Genomic DNA, 18,027 nt, shown 5'->3' on the forward strand with positions numbered 1-18,027 from the left:
AGAATGAAATATCAATTAGTACACCTCCAACAGATTTAGATATAGACATTATAATCCAAAATATGATTATGCATCAAAAAGAAGATGTGCGCGATATGGTATAGATCATTGTTCAGCCTTCAACAATGAACAAAGTCCATACAGTATATGTTGACAGATGTAAGATCATAAGTATTGTTTCATCCTGAACATGCATGAAATATTTGCCACTGGACGTAAAGCAACCAACAATCAATCAAGCATAAGTATTGTTAACTGCAACATGTGATTAGATATGTATTAAACTTTAGAGTTTGTAAAAGCAAGGGGAGAGCAGGGATTCACTATGTGAAGTTATTATGAAAAATCACATTTTCATGATTTTGTCAAAATGATTTTGAGTATTACGTTGTAATTTATAGATTTTTTTTATAACTATATTTTATTTCTTTCATATTAAGTGGAAATAATGACCGAACTGGAAACTTTTTAATAAAATTTCAAATTTCCCTATACTTTGAAGAAAAATTAAAACTGATTTTCCTTAAACTTTATAGGAGTAATACCTGGGAAACCCTCTGTAAAAACAATTTTTGGGCATGATAAAGTAATTCTTAATTGTGATTGATATTAATATGCAAGGAAAACTTATGGGAGATCCTGTAAATTGCAGCAAATATTATAAAGAATGCATGTGTTTTATAGGGTAAGCCAATGCCCATTGTTGACATTAAATTAAATCCAGTAGAGCTATTATTACCAGCTCTGCAGGCTGTCTAGTTGTTTAATTTGTTTATTTTGGTCCATTATTTTTTAGACTGTTTCTGTTGAATAACAAGACTGTGATGGTGGTTTAGGTCATTTTTGTGAAGATAAAAATAGAATTCTCCATTTCCATATTAAAGTTGGAATCTGGTTTTCTAGATGTTGTAAAGAAACCTAATGTTTTCATAATTTGTTTTGAATTTCAGATTTGTTGTGAATCTCTCCTGAATTTATATATAATTAAGTGATTCATATATCAAACAATTTGTTTATATTAAATAGAGAAGCAATGATGCCAATTATATTAATTTCATCTGTAACAAATAATAATAGTCTTATAAAAGGAGGATTTTAATTATTTTCTTACCTTTAATCAAAAACATTGAAATTGAAATAAATTTTTTACTGCAGACAAAAGCTTCAGATTCAGTTGTTTTACCAGTGAAATAAAAACACTAGTCTGGTTAGAGGATTTATCAGGGTACTATGATACTACTATCCTTTACCAATTAATGACAATAAAGTTCATTGTGGTTTCAGTAATAAAAGGCACCCATCTTTAAATTAGAACAATATTCTTACTGAATCAAAAGATTCAGGCTGATTATAATTGTCATTAATGTAGAGAGAATTGGTGTTGATTAAAATATTTGATGTTTTAACAGCTGACATAAGGCTTAACAAGATAAAGTTTTTATTTTATTTGGACTTCATTTGTTCCTGAGTTTAGAGTGATAGGACATGAATTAACCCCGCCTCTAGCCAGAGTGACATCGCTAATCAATAGAACATGTTTCATGCTATTCTGCCTTAGCTCCTCCCCCAGCTGGTGTTTAATGACTTTTATAAACCCAATGACAAGACAAGTTGGAGTAAATGTGAATATTAATTAGTGCTGATTAACTTAGAGTTGGTCAGGATTAGTGGGTTGTGCTTGTATACAGAAGGATTAAATTCCAGTAAAAAGTAGCAAATTTGTGTATTATACCTATTGGTTTTCACAGGGATACAGGTAAGATTCCCACCAACAGGTCTGGGCGTGGGGGTGATACCTGATACCCCTCCCTGATCTAATCGTCAGGACAATTTGTCCGTTTTTGCATGTTTTTTTGTCTTGTGATTGAGGAATTAAGATATCTTTGAGGTAAGTGTGACCTTTGTTTTTCCGTCTGTATTATTTTCCGTATTATTTTCCATGTTGTTTGTGTATCAGTTTTGATACCAGTCAGATGTGTTGTTTAAATATGGGTCAGTTTCATTTTACGTGTAACATTACAACTTTGTTACTTTTCTTGCCAAAATCTTAAATAGCCAGTGGCTATATATTGTCAAATTGAAAGTGTTTTGAAATTTAATCAACTGAAAAAAGGTTGATGGATTTTCTTCAGCATGAATGTAATTTTTCTAATAATTCTATTGAAATCAAGTTTAGGTTTTAGTACTTTTAATTATTTTCCTATGTTATATCTTATACCATTTTTTCTAAATTCAGATTCCTTATATAAACCCCTAAGGCTAATTAAACACAACATTTCTTCTCTTGTTTAATTTTAACTACAATTGTTACAAGCATCATCTTTAAATTTGACCAAGTAAAATTTTGGACTTTCATTTAGATAAAATATAAAGTCGAAGTTGATCATTTCCTGTAGCCAACCTCCTGTAGGTCTTCAATGTTTACTTAAAACATTTTTTTCCATAATCCTTTTTTCTCTAATTAGGATCTCAAAGTTGATTTTAAACACTACAATTGTTGGTGAAATGGCGGGTAAACATGGTTTGGCTCTTGTTTAAACATAAGGGAGGACATTTAACTACTAAGATTTTTATGTTAGTTGTTTGTACAAAATTACTCTTCTTTAGACTTTAAATTTACTTAGCGTAAATTACCATTTTACAAAAATTTAGAATTTACTTTGTTTGTTTTTAACATTTTTTAAAAGGATTTGGTATGAATACCAATTTTTTTTTTTTAAAGTGTTTAGCTGCTGTTAAGATGTAAAGAAATTGTACCATATTTTTTTACTGTTCTTTTTTTCTAATCGATGTACATCTTATATTAAGTTTTTGGTTTTTACAGAAATTTCGTTTTGGTTAAAATTTATTGTTATTTTGATTTTTGAAATATTTCATCAATATTTATGTTAAAAAACACGAAAAATCTAATTTTTTGATACAAAGAAAGGAATTTGAAAAAACTCAATCAGTTAAAATTTAGGAATGAAACTATTCTATTTAATTAAGAAATATTTCAAAATAAATTTTTGAACAAATATTTCTGTAGAACAAAATTGTAAAATAAATATAATTTTGATTATAAACCTTTTGATGTGTGTAGCTGACTTAATTAGCAACAATTTCCTTATTTAGCTAATAGTTTTTAGCGGAAAACATCAAAAGAATTTTGTCAGAAATTTTAACAATGGAAAAATTGAAATAATTGCTGTTAAAAAATAGACATAAATGATTATAAATAATTTCGGTAAAGTATTCAGCTTTAACCTTTCAAGAGAATTGCTATAATAGGTAAATTACAGTGTTAAAAGTTGTAAATCCTAAAGATTCTGTCATTCATAATTATTTAATAGAACATAATATTTTGTGAGCCCGCGTGAAGAAGTTTTCTTGTGTGATTCAATAGTTCTTTTTAATATCATATTAGAATACAATTAAAATATAACAATATTTGTGTAAATTCTAGGATGACAGATTCATTTATAAATTTTGTTTGTTTTTCTTTTTGTATTTTACAAATTGTGAAAAGCGGACTTTAATTTTAAATTATTTATTTTTTTATATTTCACAATATTACTTTTTTAGTCAAATTGTCAAATCCTAAATATTTACAATTTAAGGCATATAAAATATAGCAGCTAAGATATAGCTCAATTATATTTTTGTCCCTTGTTTATTCCCTCAAAAAGTCTTACTTCATTTTGTATTATAAATATCGGGAAGTTGAAAAGAACATGGCACCTGCTTCTTTTACCTATATTTAATTCTGTTGTTATAAATATTAATTATTTCTATAAGCCAGTGCCCACATAACCCATTGTTTTGAAGGAAATATGATTCTCTTTAATTTCCTTGTGATTCTCGGTTTTCACACATTTCCTGAGGTGATATAAATCCTACCAGTCCACAAGTGGTCAACTACTGGTCACCTGTTAAGGTACCAGTACACCTGTCAGGTAAATCCTTTGATGTTTTACCTGTAATTGTTGTCTTTGTGATGTGTTGCTTCTGAAAGGATAACTGTAAATGAATAATTAGTCTGTTATATATCTACATCTAATCGTGTAAGTAAATTAATATCTATATAGTTTATACAGTTCTGTCCTGATGTATAGATATGACAAAAAAATAGAAACTTCTAAGTAAGAATTCCATATTTTCGTAAGTAATATATATTTGTAATCAACTTGTTGTTTTCAGTGTTGTGAAAAACATGAAGGAAACGAAGCTAATAATTTTTCATTGGTATCTATATGACTGGAGTCGCTCCTCAGATTTAAACATTGTTTAGAATTTGCTTGAGCGATCAGTTTTGTTTTTGTTAAGAAAGATTCTGTTCAAAGTAGATTTTTCCTCAATATGATCAGCTGTGCATACGTTTTAACAGATCATATCAATGACTATGGGACAATGCTTTTCTTTACACAGATTTTCAAAAGTGTTCCGATATCGTCTTTTAATGTAAAAAAGCAAACATACCATTAAAAAATTTAAAGACAAAGTTATAAATATTTAACAAGACAAAAGTGTATGTTAAATATTTGTCAAGCAATACTGACAATCTTAAAGTTCCATTTAAAAAATTGAAGTATTTTTAGGTGAGATAATTGTTTAAAAAAACGAAGAAAAATATCATGAGAATAAGGACGTTTTGTGTTAAGCAGCAGAAGGAAAAACTTTACCACTCAAAATATTTATAAGTGATTTATGTATTAATTTTGACAAGTTTATCACTGAACTTGCTATAAATTCATTTTCCTGCTGCTGTTTTGAGAAATGTTGGGATTATTTTGATAATATGAAACAGATGTTTTCTCCAGTTTTAAAACATACAGAAGTCAAAATCATGTTCACAGTCTTGTATAGATTAAAGCCAATAAATATCTTACATTTTCTTTGATGCTGTATTTTTTTGAGAATTAATTCAAATTGATGATAACTTAATATTTTACATATTTTCCTACAGAAATAGAGAGAAGGTTTATAAAATTGCATTGGGAAATCAACCGGTGATGCCACTTTGTCAAAATAAAATCAAGTCATACATTTTGATGGATTTTTTTTATATCTTCATGATAATAATAATGATAAAAAGTTATTAAAAATAATAATAATTTTTATAAAAGAATTATTATTAGTTATAATATTAATTATAATAATAAAAAAAATGATAATTATTATTAATAATAATAATAGTTATCCTTAATCTAAAGAGGGTCACCAAATTAATTTTCAAAAATCTTGCTTCAGGCCTTCATAAAGTGAATAAAAATGACATCATTACTTATACATTGTAAAAGAATAAGATGATTTTATAGATACATTCATATCATGATATATTGATAACATATATTATGATGGCCAATTTCATAATTTTCTCATTAATTCTATGCATTCTTTACTTCTTCTTTGAAATAGTTTAAAGCCTGTCTTGGTATTCCTTATGTTGAGGGAAAGATTTGTTTAATTAAGTGATTATTAATTAGTTCTGACTGTTGTAATCCCACTGTGTTGTCAAATCTTTCACATATGGCTTTACTCACTGTAATCAGAAGAAAATCTCAGCCTGCACAGTTTCTGACACATATGTTTGACCTGTTTTCCTTGAGATAATGGCTGATTTTGTGTAGCCACGTTTTTTCTGTTGGATTTTTGTGTTGTGTATATGATTGAGGATGATTTTGGGGAGTGAGAACCCCAGTTTTGCTTGGTTGGATGACTCTCCCCCATCTTCTCCACCTCTGGTGAGTTTACCCTCATATTATAATGTAATTATTTAGCCATTATCTACACAATTATTCCATGCTGATTTTGACATTTAATTGAAATAAAATTGATATTTGTTTACTTTTATACCCTTTATCTATGTTATGAATTGCAAAGTGATTTTAAAAGATTTTTCCTAAGTTTATCAAATTAGTTATTTGTAGAGTGTGACCTTGACATTGGATAAGACAATGGTTGTTTGACAGGTGCTTGTATTATCCATTAACAAATGCATGTATGTGTGTTTATGTGCTGCACATTTATGTACACATGTATAGGATAAATCAAAAGATGGGTATAACAGCCTATTGTTTTAATTCTATTTATACCTTTAATGTTTTGGGCAGAGATAATGAACTAATGCAATTTCCAAAAAATGCTGGTACCTCAAACATAAATGTTACCATAGATAACTGCACCTACCACCATTAACCAACTTGTCAAAAAAGAAAATGCACATTCAAAGACTTATAAACAACACAGTGGTTTTATTAAGTTTTCTTTGGTATTATGAGGCATAGAAGGATAGATTTCATTAGTTTTTCCAAATATATATATATAAAAAAATAGCTAAACCTATATTTGTCCTGTGTATGACAGTAATAACAGGCTGAGGGAATGTTATTGTTGATTTTTTGAAACAGAACTGGACTTATTGTAATGCAAAATAGCTTTGCGCTAAAAAAATATTTGTCTGTCCGATGACATTAATGAGATAGAAAGGGGGATATTGTCAAATATTTCTACAACCGAGACATGGAAATTTTAAATGAAAAATAAATACCAAAACCTTTTAAATAATAAATAGGTGTTTTAGAATGTCAACCCTAGGAAAATGAACATTATCATCAGAAATAACAAGTTCTTTATAAACTCTCCAAAGAGAGCCAGTGGTCATTTTCTTGACATTTTAAATGACTGTTTTCAGTATTTGTTGAATTAAAATCAGCGATTTAATGACTTTTTCAATGAAAGGTAGAGAAAAGCTTGAGTTTATATTGTATGGTCTTTTGGTTAGGTTAGGGGAAGCTGTGAATTGTGGAGTAGATCGCGATAGATAGAATAAAGATTTGACAGATTTAGGCTTTAGGCTTACGAATTTCTTCTGTAATTTACAGGTGAAGCGAGCAAGGAAAGATAACAGCTTGGACAATAACCTTGTTGACGATCGGTGAGTACAATATAACTATTGCGGAAATTCTGTAGTTGCAAAATAATAGATATGGAAATATACGGTAATAGATGAAACAATACAGCTATAATTTCTGTTTATTGTATAATGAATGGTTCACAGGTCACTTTCAGGTTCTGAAACTAAATTTAAAACAAAAGCAAGATATGATCATCTGCATCATTATATAGTGTATGAAAAGCTGAGATACGCAGAAAGAAAATACCAACTCCCACTCAGTTTCTCTAGCAATTTGGAAAAGTTTAAATATATCTGATTGCTAAATTTGTATTATCCGGCTAAAGAAATCAAACAAAGCTCATACAACTGTTTCTTTAAAAAATTGTTCCAATCCCGTTTCATTTGCACTTTTTAAAATATATGTAGCTCCAAAGGTTACTTCTTAAATTAATAATAATATTTTGGGTATGCTGCATTATAAGCTCTCTATATTTGAGGTATGTCAGGGGCTGTATAATGTGAGACTCAGAAGGTCTTAGGCAAACACCTCCCAGCAACTTGCAACACGAGGAACAATAATAAAGATGTAGTTCCTATGTTTGTATCACTTTTTTCCCAGTATGATAGGAGGTAGATGTCTGATCCACAACATATACCTTATTTTCCAATCTTTGGAACTAAGGAGATGTTAGCTTCTTATTAAAAATTTTGTGTGCAAATCAATAACACAAATATTATAACATCTATTCATCAAAACAAACACTGTAATGCTAGCATTCCTGTAGCTATTATAACATCTATTCATCAAAGCAAACACTGTAATGCTAGCATTCCTGCAGCTATTTACTTGTATAATGACCTATTGAACAATATATATATATATATATACTGACTAGTCAAGGGTTTGTTTTGTTTTGATAATGTTACTTATATTTCTGTTGATGCAAATTGAGACTTGTACACAGAACATTTTATTTTGACCAATAATGATGTGGAAGTTCAGGTCATCGGTGAAGTAAACCATTAAAGTCATTAGGGTCAAGCTATTACCAGGTGAAGTGACCTCTAGACCCAACACAGGATGTAGTGGGCATTATAGACTCCGACAACTACTGTTCTCTGCTTGTAAAGGTTGAAAGATCAAGCATGTGCTTTTCTGGAATGCAGCTCTTCTTAAAATATTTTACTGCAATTTTAACCCATATTTACTTCAGTAATGTGTACAAATGCAGATAAAAATTCAGTAAGGTACTAAGGAACAGGTTATAAAAATAAGATGAGTTTGGAGTTAGGTGTACATGGGAGAATAACCCCCTTAGTAGTAAAGGCAAAGACTGGTCAACTCAGGGTCAGAGTGCCTTGGTAGAGTGACATGTCTACCTTCATATTGCCACCTTGTAAACTTATTTTTATGCCCCACCTACGATAGTAGAGGGGCATTATGTTTTCTGGTCTGTGCCTCCGTTCGTCTGTGCGTCTGTGCGTCTGTTCGCTTCAGGTTAAAGTTTTTGGTCAAGGTAGTTTTTGAAGAAGTTGAAGTCTAATCATCTTGAAACTTAGTACACATGTTCCCTATGATATGATCTTTCTAATTTTATTTTAATTCCAAATTAAAGTTTTGACCCTCATTTCACGGTCCACTGAACATAGAAAATGATAGTGCGAGAGTGGCATCCGTGTACTTGGGACACATTCTTGTTTTAATCTGACTTAGTCTGTCTTGTACAAACCAGGGTTCATCGAACCTGAAAAGCATATAATATTTGCCACTGAACAATAAATACCAATCCATCCATCCATCAACCCATCATTTTGCACTGATCACATTATACCATATGGAAGACCTTATGTGGATCAGTGTGGCTTTTATTACATAATACCCCATTGTGACTAGTACCGTCATTGTGGCCAATCCTTACTTACAGCACCTCATAAAAGTTCTAATTAAATCTTAATGAAAGTCTTAAATTATTTTCTGTTTCAAAACATGTCACATATACAATAAATATTTCAAAATTAAAATTTTAATTTAAAAAAATTAAAACTGTTTTCTTAAAGTGAAATGGGAAGATCTAACTGATGCTAAGTACCACTGTATCATATAACTACACATATTAAAACTTCCTGAATTTATACCATACAGTGGACGACGGTAGGTTTAAATTATTATTATTGCAGAAAAAAAATTGTTATTTGTTAATTTTCATAGAGTAATTTTAGTATTAAATTCCATCGCATTATCAATTTTATTTTTTGAGAATTGGAGCATCTTTTGTATTCATCTCTTCTTGTAGATTGTGGCTTAGGGTTCATAAATGATAAACTCACAGGTGCAATATTGGATGTTTCATTCTAAGACTGGATGGTTTGAAAACACCATATTTTAAGATTCAATATTGTCAATTTTGCATATACCTTATGCTTATGTGACATTTCAAGAAAGAATATTTTTCTAACAATACCGTTGATGTCTGCAAATGCCCTATAACTTTCCAAAAGATATATCAAAAGTTTTGCACCATTGTGTTAAAAACTCTTGAAAGCTATAAAATTGTTACAATTTACATTACTAATTAAAAATGAATTATTTGTACATAAAATTTGAGTAGAGCTTTGAATATTGACCTAATATTAAAGATAAGGTACTTAAACAAGACTACAGGGTCAAAGTCTAGCAGACTTGATGTAAAAAGACAGTCAAAGAATGTGCAAGGTGATAGAGAAAAGCCGTCACACCCATTCCTTATGTTATTACGTGGTTACTATGTATCAGGTCAGTCCATCTTGTTTTTAACTCTTTTTTAATGTATTATTGCACATTATGATATTGATTGGTCTGTTATATTGTCAGTTATTACAACCTTGGATAAGTGTTTTTCTAGATCAGTGGAACAGAAGATCGGATCTGTTAATTGCTAGATTACTTAGGATTACTCGGCCTTTTGTAAAAAACAGTAAGGTCGGCTTCATTCTAAAATGAGTTACTAGCAGTTTAGCTATAATTTTTATATTGTGGACATTTGTTAGCTTGTGAATGGCTGATTTTTCTGTTAGCTGGGTTCTCCATCAATTAGAATGATAATGTCCTTGTTTGTGTTGAGAACAGACTGGATACCTGGGCCTTCCTTGTATGTAAAACAGGTGAGAAAACAATTATTTCTGCTAAAAATGTGCATTGACCAGGTGTAATCACACAACTAAACAATATATCTTTTATACTGACGCACATTTAAAATAATCATTGATGATTTAACATCTAAATATGAACACACCACCTGTGAGGGTGGTAGCAAAGACAAAAGATTATAGTCAGAACTTGGAGTGTCCTTTTTAATTGAATGATGAATAATTTTATTGGAAAGACCACATACTTCTTTAACTGGAAATAATTAAGTCACACTATGACTTTTATAAATGAGGACATTCCTGAATTTCGTCTTGGACACTATTTCACTTCCTGTCCATTAAAAATTGTATTATCTCTTAATCAAAGTATACCAGAGGAATATAATTATGTTTGTTACAAAGTTTTGTATTGAGTGTAACCTACTGCCTTGCATCATCCCTCTGAAGATTGCACAAGTTTGCTCTGAAAGCTGTCATTGAAACACGCCACTTCTCATACTAATCGTGTAACCATTCAGGACAAATGCACTATTTCCATAAGAAAATTACAACAGCATTGGAATTAATCAGCGGATAATTAATTGGATTTCTTTCCTTTATAGCGATATAATTGTCAGTTTACTCCGTCTTAAGGGACCTCCTCTGAACAACTTTAACGTTGTGCTCTATTCCATTCACAAGTATTTTTACGAGATTCTTTTCTTGTTTGTTGACAACAGTCCATTGTTTGCTTTAAAACAGTCTCATTTCATCAAGCTCATTTTATGTTTGTCGATAAAATATTTATTGCTGCAAAAAAATCTTAATTTGTAACCTGCAATTGTATAGAAGAGAGAATGTATTTTAAAGTTTGTAATTTTCTTTACATGGCAGTTGTAAACTATTGCAGTTGTAATAATTGTCTTAGAAAATTGCTTTTATGGAAATGTCAGTTCATAGAAAATATACTGCATTAAACCTAACAGCACCTGCACAAGAGACCATTACTGCAGGAGGATTAAACTGGCAATGATTTATAGACGGTAGCTCGTCAAGTTTATATCACTTTACAAAATTAATTTGCTGTTTTCAATGTAAAATAGCTAATGAGGTTTATATTTGATGTCAAGATATTTTTTGTGCATTCATAAAAACATAACATTCCTATAAAGATAAATAGATAGGAAATAATGTAGAAGTAATACACATGGAGAAGTACATTCTACCTTGGTAATGGATGACCACAACTTAACAGTCTCACATTTACTTGTCTTTAGTCGAAACAAAGTCATCTTGAAACATCACTCAAAATGATAATGGATTTCATTTACAAATTTTTAAGATATTGCTGTGGTATAAATTTCCCCACCCCTTCTCCTTGTTCAAAAATGAACTGTTTTAAAATACAGTGTGTATAAAATAGCAGAGATATATAAAAAAAAAAGAAGATATGCACAAGCTTGTTAATTTGGTAGTCTATTGGTGTCTTTTATCTGGGACTCTATCCCTATTTTAAATGAGTAACCTATTAATTTATACATAACTACAGGATTGAGCATAGTTAATAATTTTGATGTTGTTTAAGGATTGATTATAGTTACAGTCGGAGTGATAAAACCCATTGATATGCATACAGTAATTACAGGTTGTTGATAAAACAGCTGAACTCTATACAGAAGTACAAATTTGGTTCAAAACCATGGAATTCACTGATTTTCTTCCCATCATAGATTTGAATAAAGGCAGGCGTTTGTCCTATTCACGCTTTAGTCCAGATTTATCATTTAGATTACATGTTTTTAGGTTATCATAGGTTAGGAAAGCTATTATCATGATGATGTAGTGTATCTAACTTATTTCAAACTTGGATGCTTCATCAAATTTTTGTTATTACATTTTACAAAACATGTTAAAATTATTTCCAAAGAAATGATATTGAAAGATTTTATAAATACAATTATAGATTATGAAAGGTTCTTATGACAGCTAAGCAAATTTAAACTCTGGAAATGTTTTATATTGAATGCTTTTCATTTGAATATTCCACATTGTTATTCAACCAAGGATTTCTTTTTAAGTCTGAAATAGTACTCGTGCTCCAACTGACATCTAACATAATATTCCTAGACATCTCCACCCAGGGTTAATCTGATGACGAGAAACCCTCTGCTCATTTCTCAATTCTATGAAAAGTAAGCATGTCTTTTCCACAAGTAATGGCTGAATATATTTTGGAATAATAATCTAGAAGGCAGAAACTATTTACTATTTCTATTAAGTGCAATGGCTTTCTGTGAAATGTTGATAGTGGTTGTAGTCTGTGTGTATCATTCTGAATGTTTAGAGATTATTTGAGATAACAGCTCCTTAAAGTGTTAATTTTGATGGTCAGAAAGTGTTTACTATTGATTGTATACAATGTTTTTATGCTGTTTTAATTTGTCTGATTTAAACTGTTAATGGCGCTGTACAGCATATGTCTGCTGTCTAATTTCCGATATGTCAGGGAACCATTTTATCCCACAATCCATCGTTATGTAGAATCATGGATATAAATTGTTATTTCCTTAGAATCAATAATCATAAACTGACACACTGAGAATATCTACATCATAAAATAGTTACATTTTTACATTTTTATACGACCGCAAAATTTGAAAAATTTTTCGTCGTATATTGCTATCACGTTGGCGTCGGCGTCGTCGTCGTCGTCGTCGTCGTCGTCGTCGTCGTCGTCGTCGTCGTCCGGCGTCCGAATACTTTTAGTTTTCGCACTCTAACTTTAGTAAAAGTGAATGGAAATCTATGAAATTTTAACACAAGGTTTATGACCACAAAAGGAAGGTTGGTATTGATTTTGGGAGTTTTGGTCCCAACATTTTAGGAATTAGGGGCCAAAAAGGGCCCAAATAAGCATTTTCTTGGTTTTCGCACTATAACTTTAGTTTAAGTTAATAGAAATCTATGAAATTTTGACACAAGGTTTATGACCACAAAAGAAAGGTTGGGATTGATTTTGGGAGTTTTGGTTCCAACAGTTTAGGAATTAGGGGCCAAAAAAGGGCCCAAATAAGCATTATTCTAGGTTTTCGCACAATAACTTTAGTTTAAGTCAATAGAAATCAATGAAATTTAAACACAATGTTTATGACCACAAAAGGAAGGTTGGTATTGATTTTGGGAGTTTTGGTCCTAACAGTTTAGGAATAAGGGGCCCAAAGGGTCCAAAATTGAACTTTGTGTGATTTCATCAAAAATTGAATAATTGGGGTTCTTTGATATGCCGAATCTAACTATGTATGTAGATTCTTAACTTTTGGTCCCGTTTTCAAATTGGTCTACATTAAGGTCCAAAGGGTCCAAAATTAAACTTAGTTTGATTTTAACAAAAATTGAATCCTTGGGGTTCTTTGATATGCTGAATTTAAAAATGTACTTAGATTTTTAATTATTGGCCTAGTTTTCAAGTTGGTCCAAATGGGGGTCTAAAATTAAACTTTGTTTGATTTCATCAAAAATTGAATAAATGGGTTCTTTGATATGCAAAATCTAACTGTGTATGTAGATTCTTAATTTTTGGTCCAGTTTTCAAATTGGTCTACATTAAGGTCCAAAGGGTCCAAAATTAAACTAAGTTTGATTTTAACAAAAATTAAATTCTTGGGCTTATTTGATATGCTTTATCTAAATATGTACTTTGATTTTTGATTATGGGCCCAGTTTTGAAGTTGGTCCAAATCAGGATTCCATATGAAATATTGTGCAATAGCAAGAAATTTTCAATTGCACAGTATTGCACAATAGCAAGAAATATCTAATTGCACAATATTGTGCAATAGCAATTAATTTTCAATTGGAGTTATCTTTCTTTGTATAGAATAGTAGTTGATAATATATGTTGGAAATTTGCCAGACATGACTATGATGTCATTTTCTATTTTTATTTGCCAATAACTTTATGTAAATGACTTCATTGGAAATTTGCCAATATAAAATGTTGCTGATGAAGCTTTTTTTCCTTATCTTATCTAAAATGTTTTTAGATAATGTATGTTGGACATTTGCCAGACATGACTATGATGTCATTTTCTATTTTTATTTGCCAATAACTTTATGTAAATAACTTCATTGGAAATTTGCCAATATAAAATGTTGCTGATGAAGTTTTTTTTATTGTTTTATACAATAAACAATGTATATTAACTTTTACTACCAACCAATCTTTACCATTCAGTGATAACAAGCACTTTATTTTACATTTTAATATTTTATGATGTATTTAAAAGAGTAGTTATTGTTGCAAACTCCATTAGAAATTTGAATTGATATCAGTTTTGGAAAAAGGGAAACGGGGATGTGAAAAAAAAAGGGGGGGGGGGGGGGGTTAAATTTTTCTCATTTCAGATTTTATAAATAAAAAGAAAATTTCTTCAAACATTTTTTTGAGAGGATTAATATTCAACAGCATAGTGAATTGCTCAAAGGCAAAAAAAAACTTTTAAGTTCATTAGACCACATTCGTTCTGTGTCAGAAACCTATGCTGTGTCATGATCAACTATTTAATTTTAGATTTAAAAAGTTTGAAGAAGAAATCTTTAATTGATTTGTAAAATCTTGACATTTGTTTTGTGTAAAAAAAAACCATGTAATGTCAAAAATTTGATCACAATCCAAATTCAGAGCTGTATCACGCTTGAATGTTTTGTCCATACTTGCCCCAACTGTTCAGGGTTCGACCTCTGCGGTCGTATAAAGCTGCGCCCTGCGGAGCACCTGGTTCTAAAATGTAGCCTTTTAGTTGTCAGCAGGTCAATTTGTTAATGCTTGTAGTAAGAGATGAAGAAATCTATGGAACGGTCTCTGTCAGTAGTGTGACAGGGATACCAGTTTTAACTATGGATGGATACAAAATATGTGTGAATATAATTATAAAAGAAGTGTTGGTCATACTTTCTAATTGAATATGCATTTATATTTTGTGTGATAATCTTACTTGTTCAAGTTCTTTCATCTTCAAAATTCAAGTTTTAAACTTGAAGACCCCCATTCCAAGAAATATCAATGAAATGTTTGAATAAATGCTGGGAATGCAGTAGATTTCACACCTTTGAGTTATCTAAAATATGTTGGATAGAAAGAACCTGGTCTTTATGTTTGTTAACCACAAATTAGATTTAAAAAAGATACACAGATATACCTTAGGTCAACTGAGGTCAATTAACAAACTCTTGGTTTTTGAGAAACCATTGAATGAGCAAAATGGTTTGTGGTTGTTTCGGTTTAAATTTTCTCAAATTTATAAAAAATAATGTAGGCTCACCTGGTTCACAGGGGTAATGGGAGCCACCATGATCACCTGGCCTTCCGTTGTCATTAAACTGGAGATAAAAAAAAAATATCATTACCTATGAAACCACAGGACTATCAGAAACCAATTTTTGTCATATCATTAGTGTGTTAAGATTTGAATATATTCCTGGTATTGCCATTGATCAACCAATATGGCTGCCATAACTATAAATAGAACACTTATATTTATTCACAGAATAACAGAGATTGAACTGTTCAAGTCTTCATTTCGTTGTCTGCAAAAACATGTGAGTTAAAGCCATGTATTGGTGACATTCAACTATTGTAAGGTATTTTGCTTATAGATTATTCTTTTATTTTTCAGACTTATAGAAGTTTCTCCGTTGTTAGAGCAGTCTTCATTAGATAGTCATCCCAATAATTCACCATTACACAACCAATCAAAAGAATCATCACTAGATCTACCAGCTAATGGCACCACAAATGGTAAGTTAGGTTTTGTGTTGCTCAAACTTAGGTTTTTCCCCCTCTGTAGCCTTATGTATTCATTTGGCCTTGATGTGGTCTGACTGTTTTTTCTTCATGATTTATGTTTGCCCCTGTCGTTTTTTCTTAGCTTTTTATATATGTATCCCTTCTAAGTATGGAACTTTCTATTCTGTGACCAATTATGAAAAGTTCTATATCTTTATAACATAAAGTTACCATTGTGTTGTCAAACATTTCACACAAGAAGCTGCCCCAAAAATATCTTTGGCTTGACAAATTTTAGAAGGGTATTAGAATTCTTATAAAAAAACACTTTTGAATGAATATTTTTTTCTAAATTTCATTTTATTGTACTAAATAAGTATGTGGCTGCTGGCTGTTAAATTTGCCTAGTATATAGCATTTTCGTTTAAATTTCATTATTTTGCCATTTTTTGCAGTTTATTGTTAGAATAAAGGCTCTTATATTTGTCACTATTTGTTAAGGTAGTCAAAATGACTAAGCTTCTCTTTCAATTTGCGGACCTGAATTTTAATTATGGAACACAATTGTTCTGTATTTGAATAGTGTTAGATAGAGATTAGTTGAAGATCTGAATTCCTTAAAGACCTACATTCCTAAGCAGTTGCATCAGTTTATGACAGAAATGAATTTAGGCAGGGTAGAAAAAGAATGGTGCCATCACTTATTTTCCTCTATAACACTTAATCAGAATCATTAAATATATTTTGTCTAGAATATAAAAACCTTTTGAAATCCCCTATGAGTCATTAATTGAAAAATATTTGATTTCTTTATTAAAATCTGTTTATCAGAATTATCTAATGATTGATTCCTTTGTGGCTTAATAAGGCGTAAAATTTATAATTACCTGAATTTTGACAGGGGAATTAACATTCACTTATCTGGGGTGAGAGTAATTAATTTCATAGAGTTTTTTATTCCTGAGGGGAATGTGTGATAAATACCTGTCGATTCTATTGAAGGTCAAACTTTTCTTCATTTATGATTTCATTTCTGGTCAAACGATTTGAATATGGCACTTGTATTTGTATGGTTTAAAGCTATTAACCTTAAGAATATATTGATATTGATAACTTAATTTAATTTTTATGATATAAGTGATTTTATGTGTAAGGTTGAAAATCCTTTGATTTGTTTTTTCACTGACGGTCTCAGATGAGTAAGAAAACAAATTATGAATGAAATTTGAATTTATTGATACAGTGTGAACTTTAAAACTGGAAAGCCAGGGTACTTTTAGTACATAACTACCACTTCTGTGGGTCGTCTAAACTGGAAAACAATGGTACCATAAGTACATAACCACCACTTAGTCAACTTTACTCAGAAATTTTAACTTGACCCCATGCAGGGATTGATTCACTTTGAGGGTATAACATTGTTGGTATAAGGCACCTTTATTTAGCTGGAAGATTTTTTTGACAGAAATGGATCTACTAGGTCTCCATCAGTATAGCTATGTAAAGCATCTTATATTGTGGCCTCCAGATCTTCAGTTGGTAGGTTGCTGTCAAGTATTAACATAATTGATCTGAAGCACAATCCCAATATAAATATTTTATAACGTTAGAAGAAAGGTCATTTAAATGTTTATGCTGTTATTGCAGTTGTCATTTGTTTCTTAGATTAGTTATTATTGTCTGCTTTAGGGGTATGTTGAACCTTTTGTTTTCATTGCATTGACTACAAAGAAGCAAGGAAGCGTGGAATGCACCAATTTGGGTGATTTGTAATCATTACATTATAACATAAAAAGACATATTGTTCTGATCATGTGACAAGGAGTTTCCGTAGTAATCTATTCCACTGTCGTCCATAATATGTCTTGGTCATGCAATGCTTCGTAATCATCCATTTTCTCCGAACTTTTCTCTCTGCTGAGATTTAATTAATTTTGCAATAATTGCTGTCATCAATTCAAGTTATATTTAATCAATTTTTGTTTTTCTGTATTAATCTGTATGTCATATTTGATGAATCTTTCGATGATTAGGCTTGGAGAAAACTATTGTGCTTGGTTGCAATAACCGCACCGTATGGCCACGTAATTATTCCACAGTCAAGAAAAGATCTGTCATGTGCCAGTTATTATCGGGGCTTGTTGTCTTGTAAAAAATAGAGGTGATTGTTGTAACAAAGAATATCTATGAATTGTGACATGGCAGTCACTGGCCCTGACCTTGAAGGACATTGAAAGTCTCACAGGATTATGGCCACAGA

The 18,027-nt window shown here is 30.6% G+C and overlaps 1 protein-coding gene across 1 annotated transcript in view; it reads left to right on the top strand.

Annotated features, from left to right (window-relative positions):
• LOC139502270 (protein phosphatase EYA1-like) overlaps positions 1-18,027 on the top strand; it is a 105,976-nt gene that overhangs the window by 57,130 nt on the left and 30,819 nt on the right. Inside the window, 2 exon segments of the mRNA XM_071291704.1 lie at positions 6,864-6,916; positions 15,658-15,779. Coding sequence (XP_071147805.1) covers positions 6,864-6,916; positions 15,658-15,779 — 175 coding nt within the window.

The sequence above is a fragment of the Mytilus edulis genome, chromosome 1 (genome assembly GCF_963676685.1).
Source record: "Mytilus edulis chromosome 1, xbMytEdul2.2, whole genome shotgun sequence".
Lineage (NCBI taxonomy): Eukaryota > Metazoa > Mollusca > Bivalvia > Mytilida > Mytilidae > Mytilus > Mytilus edulis.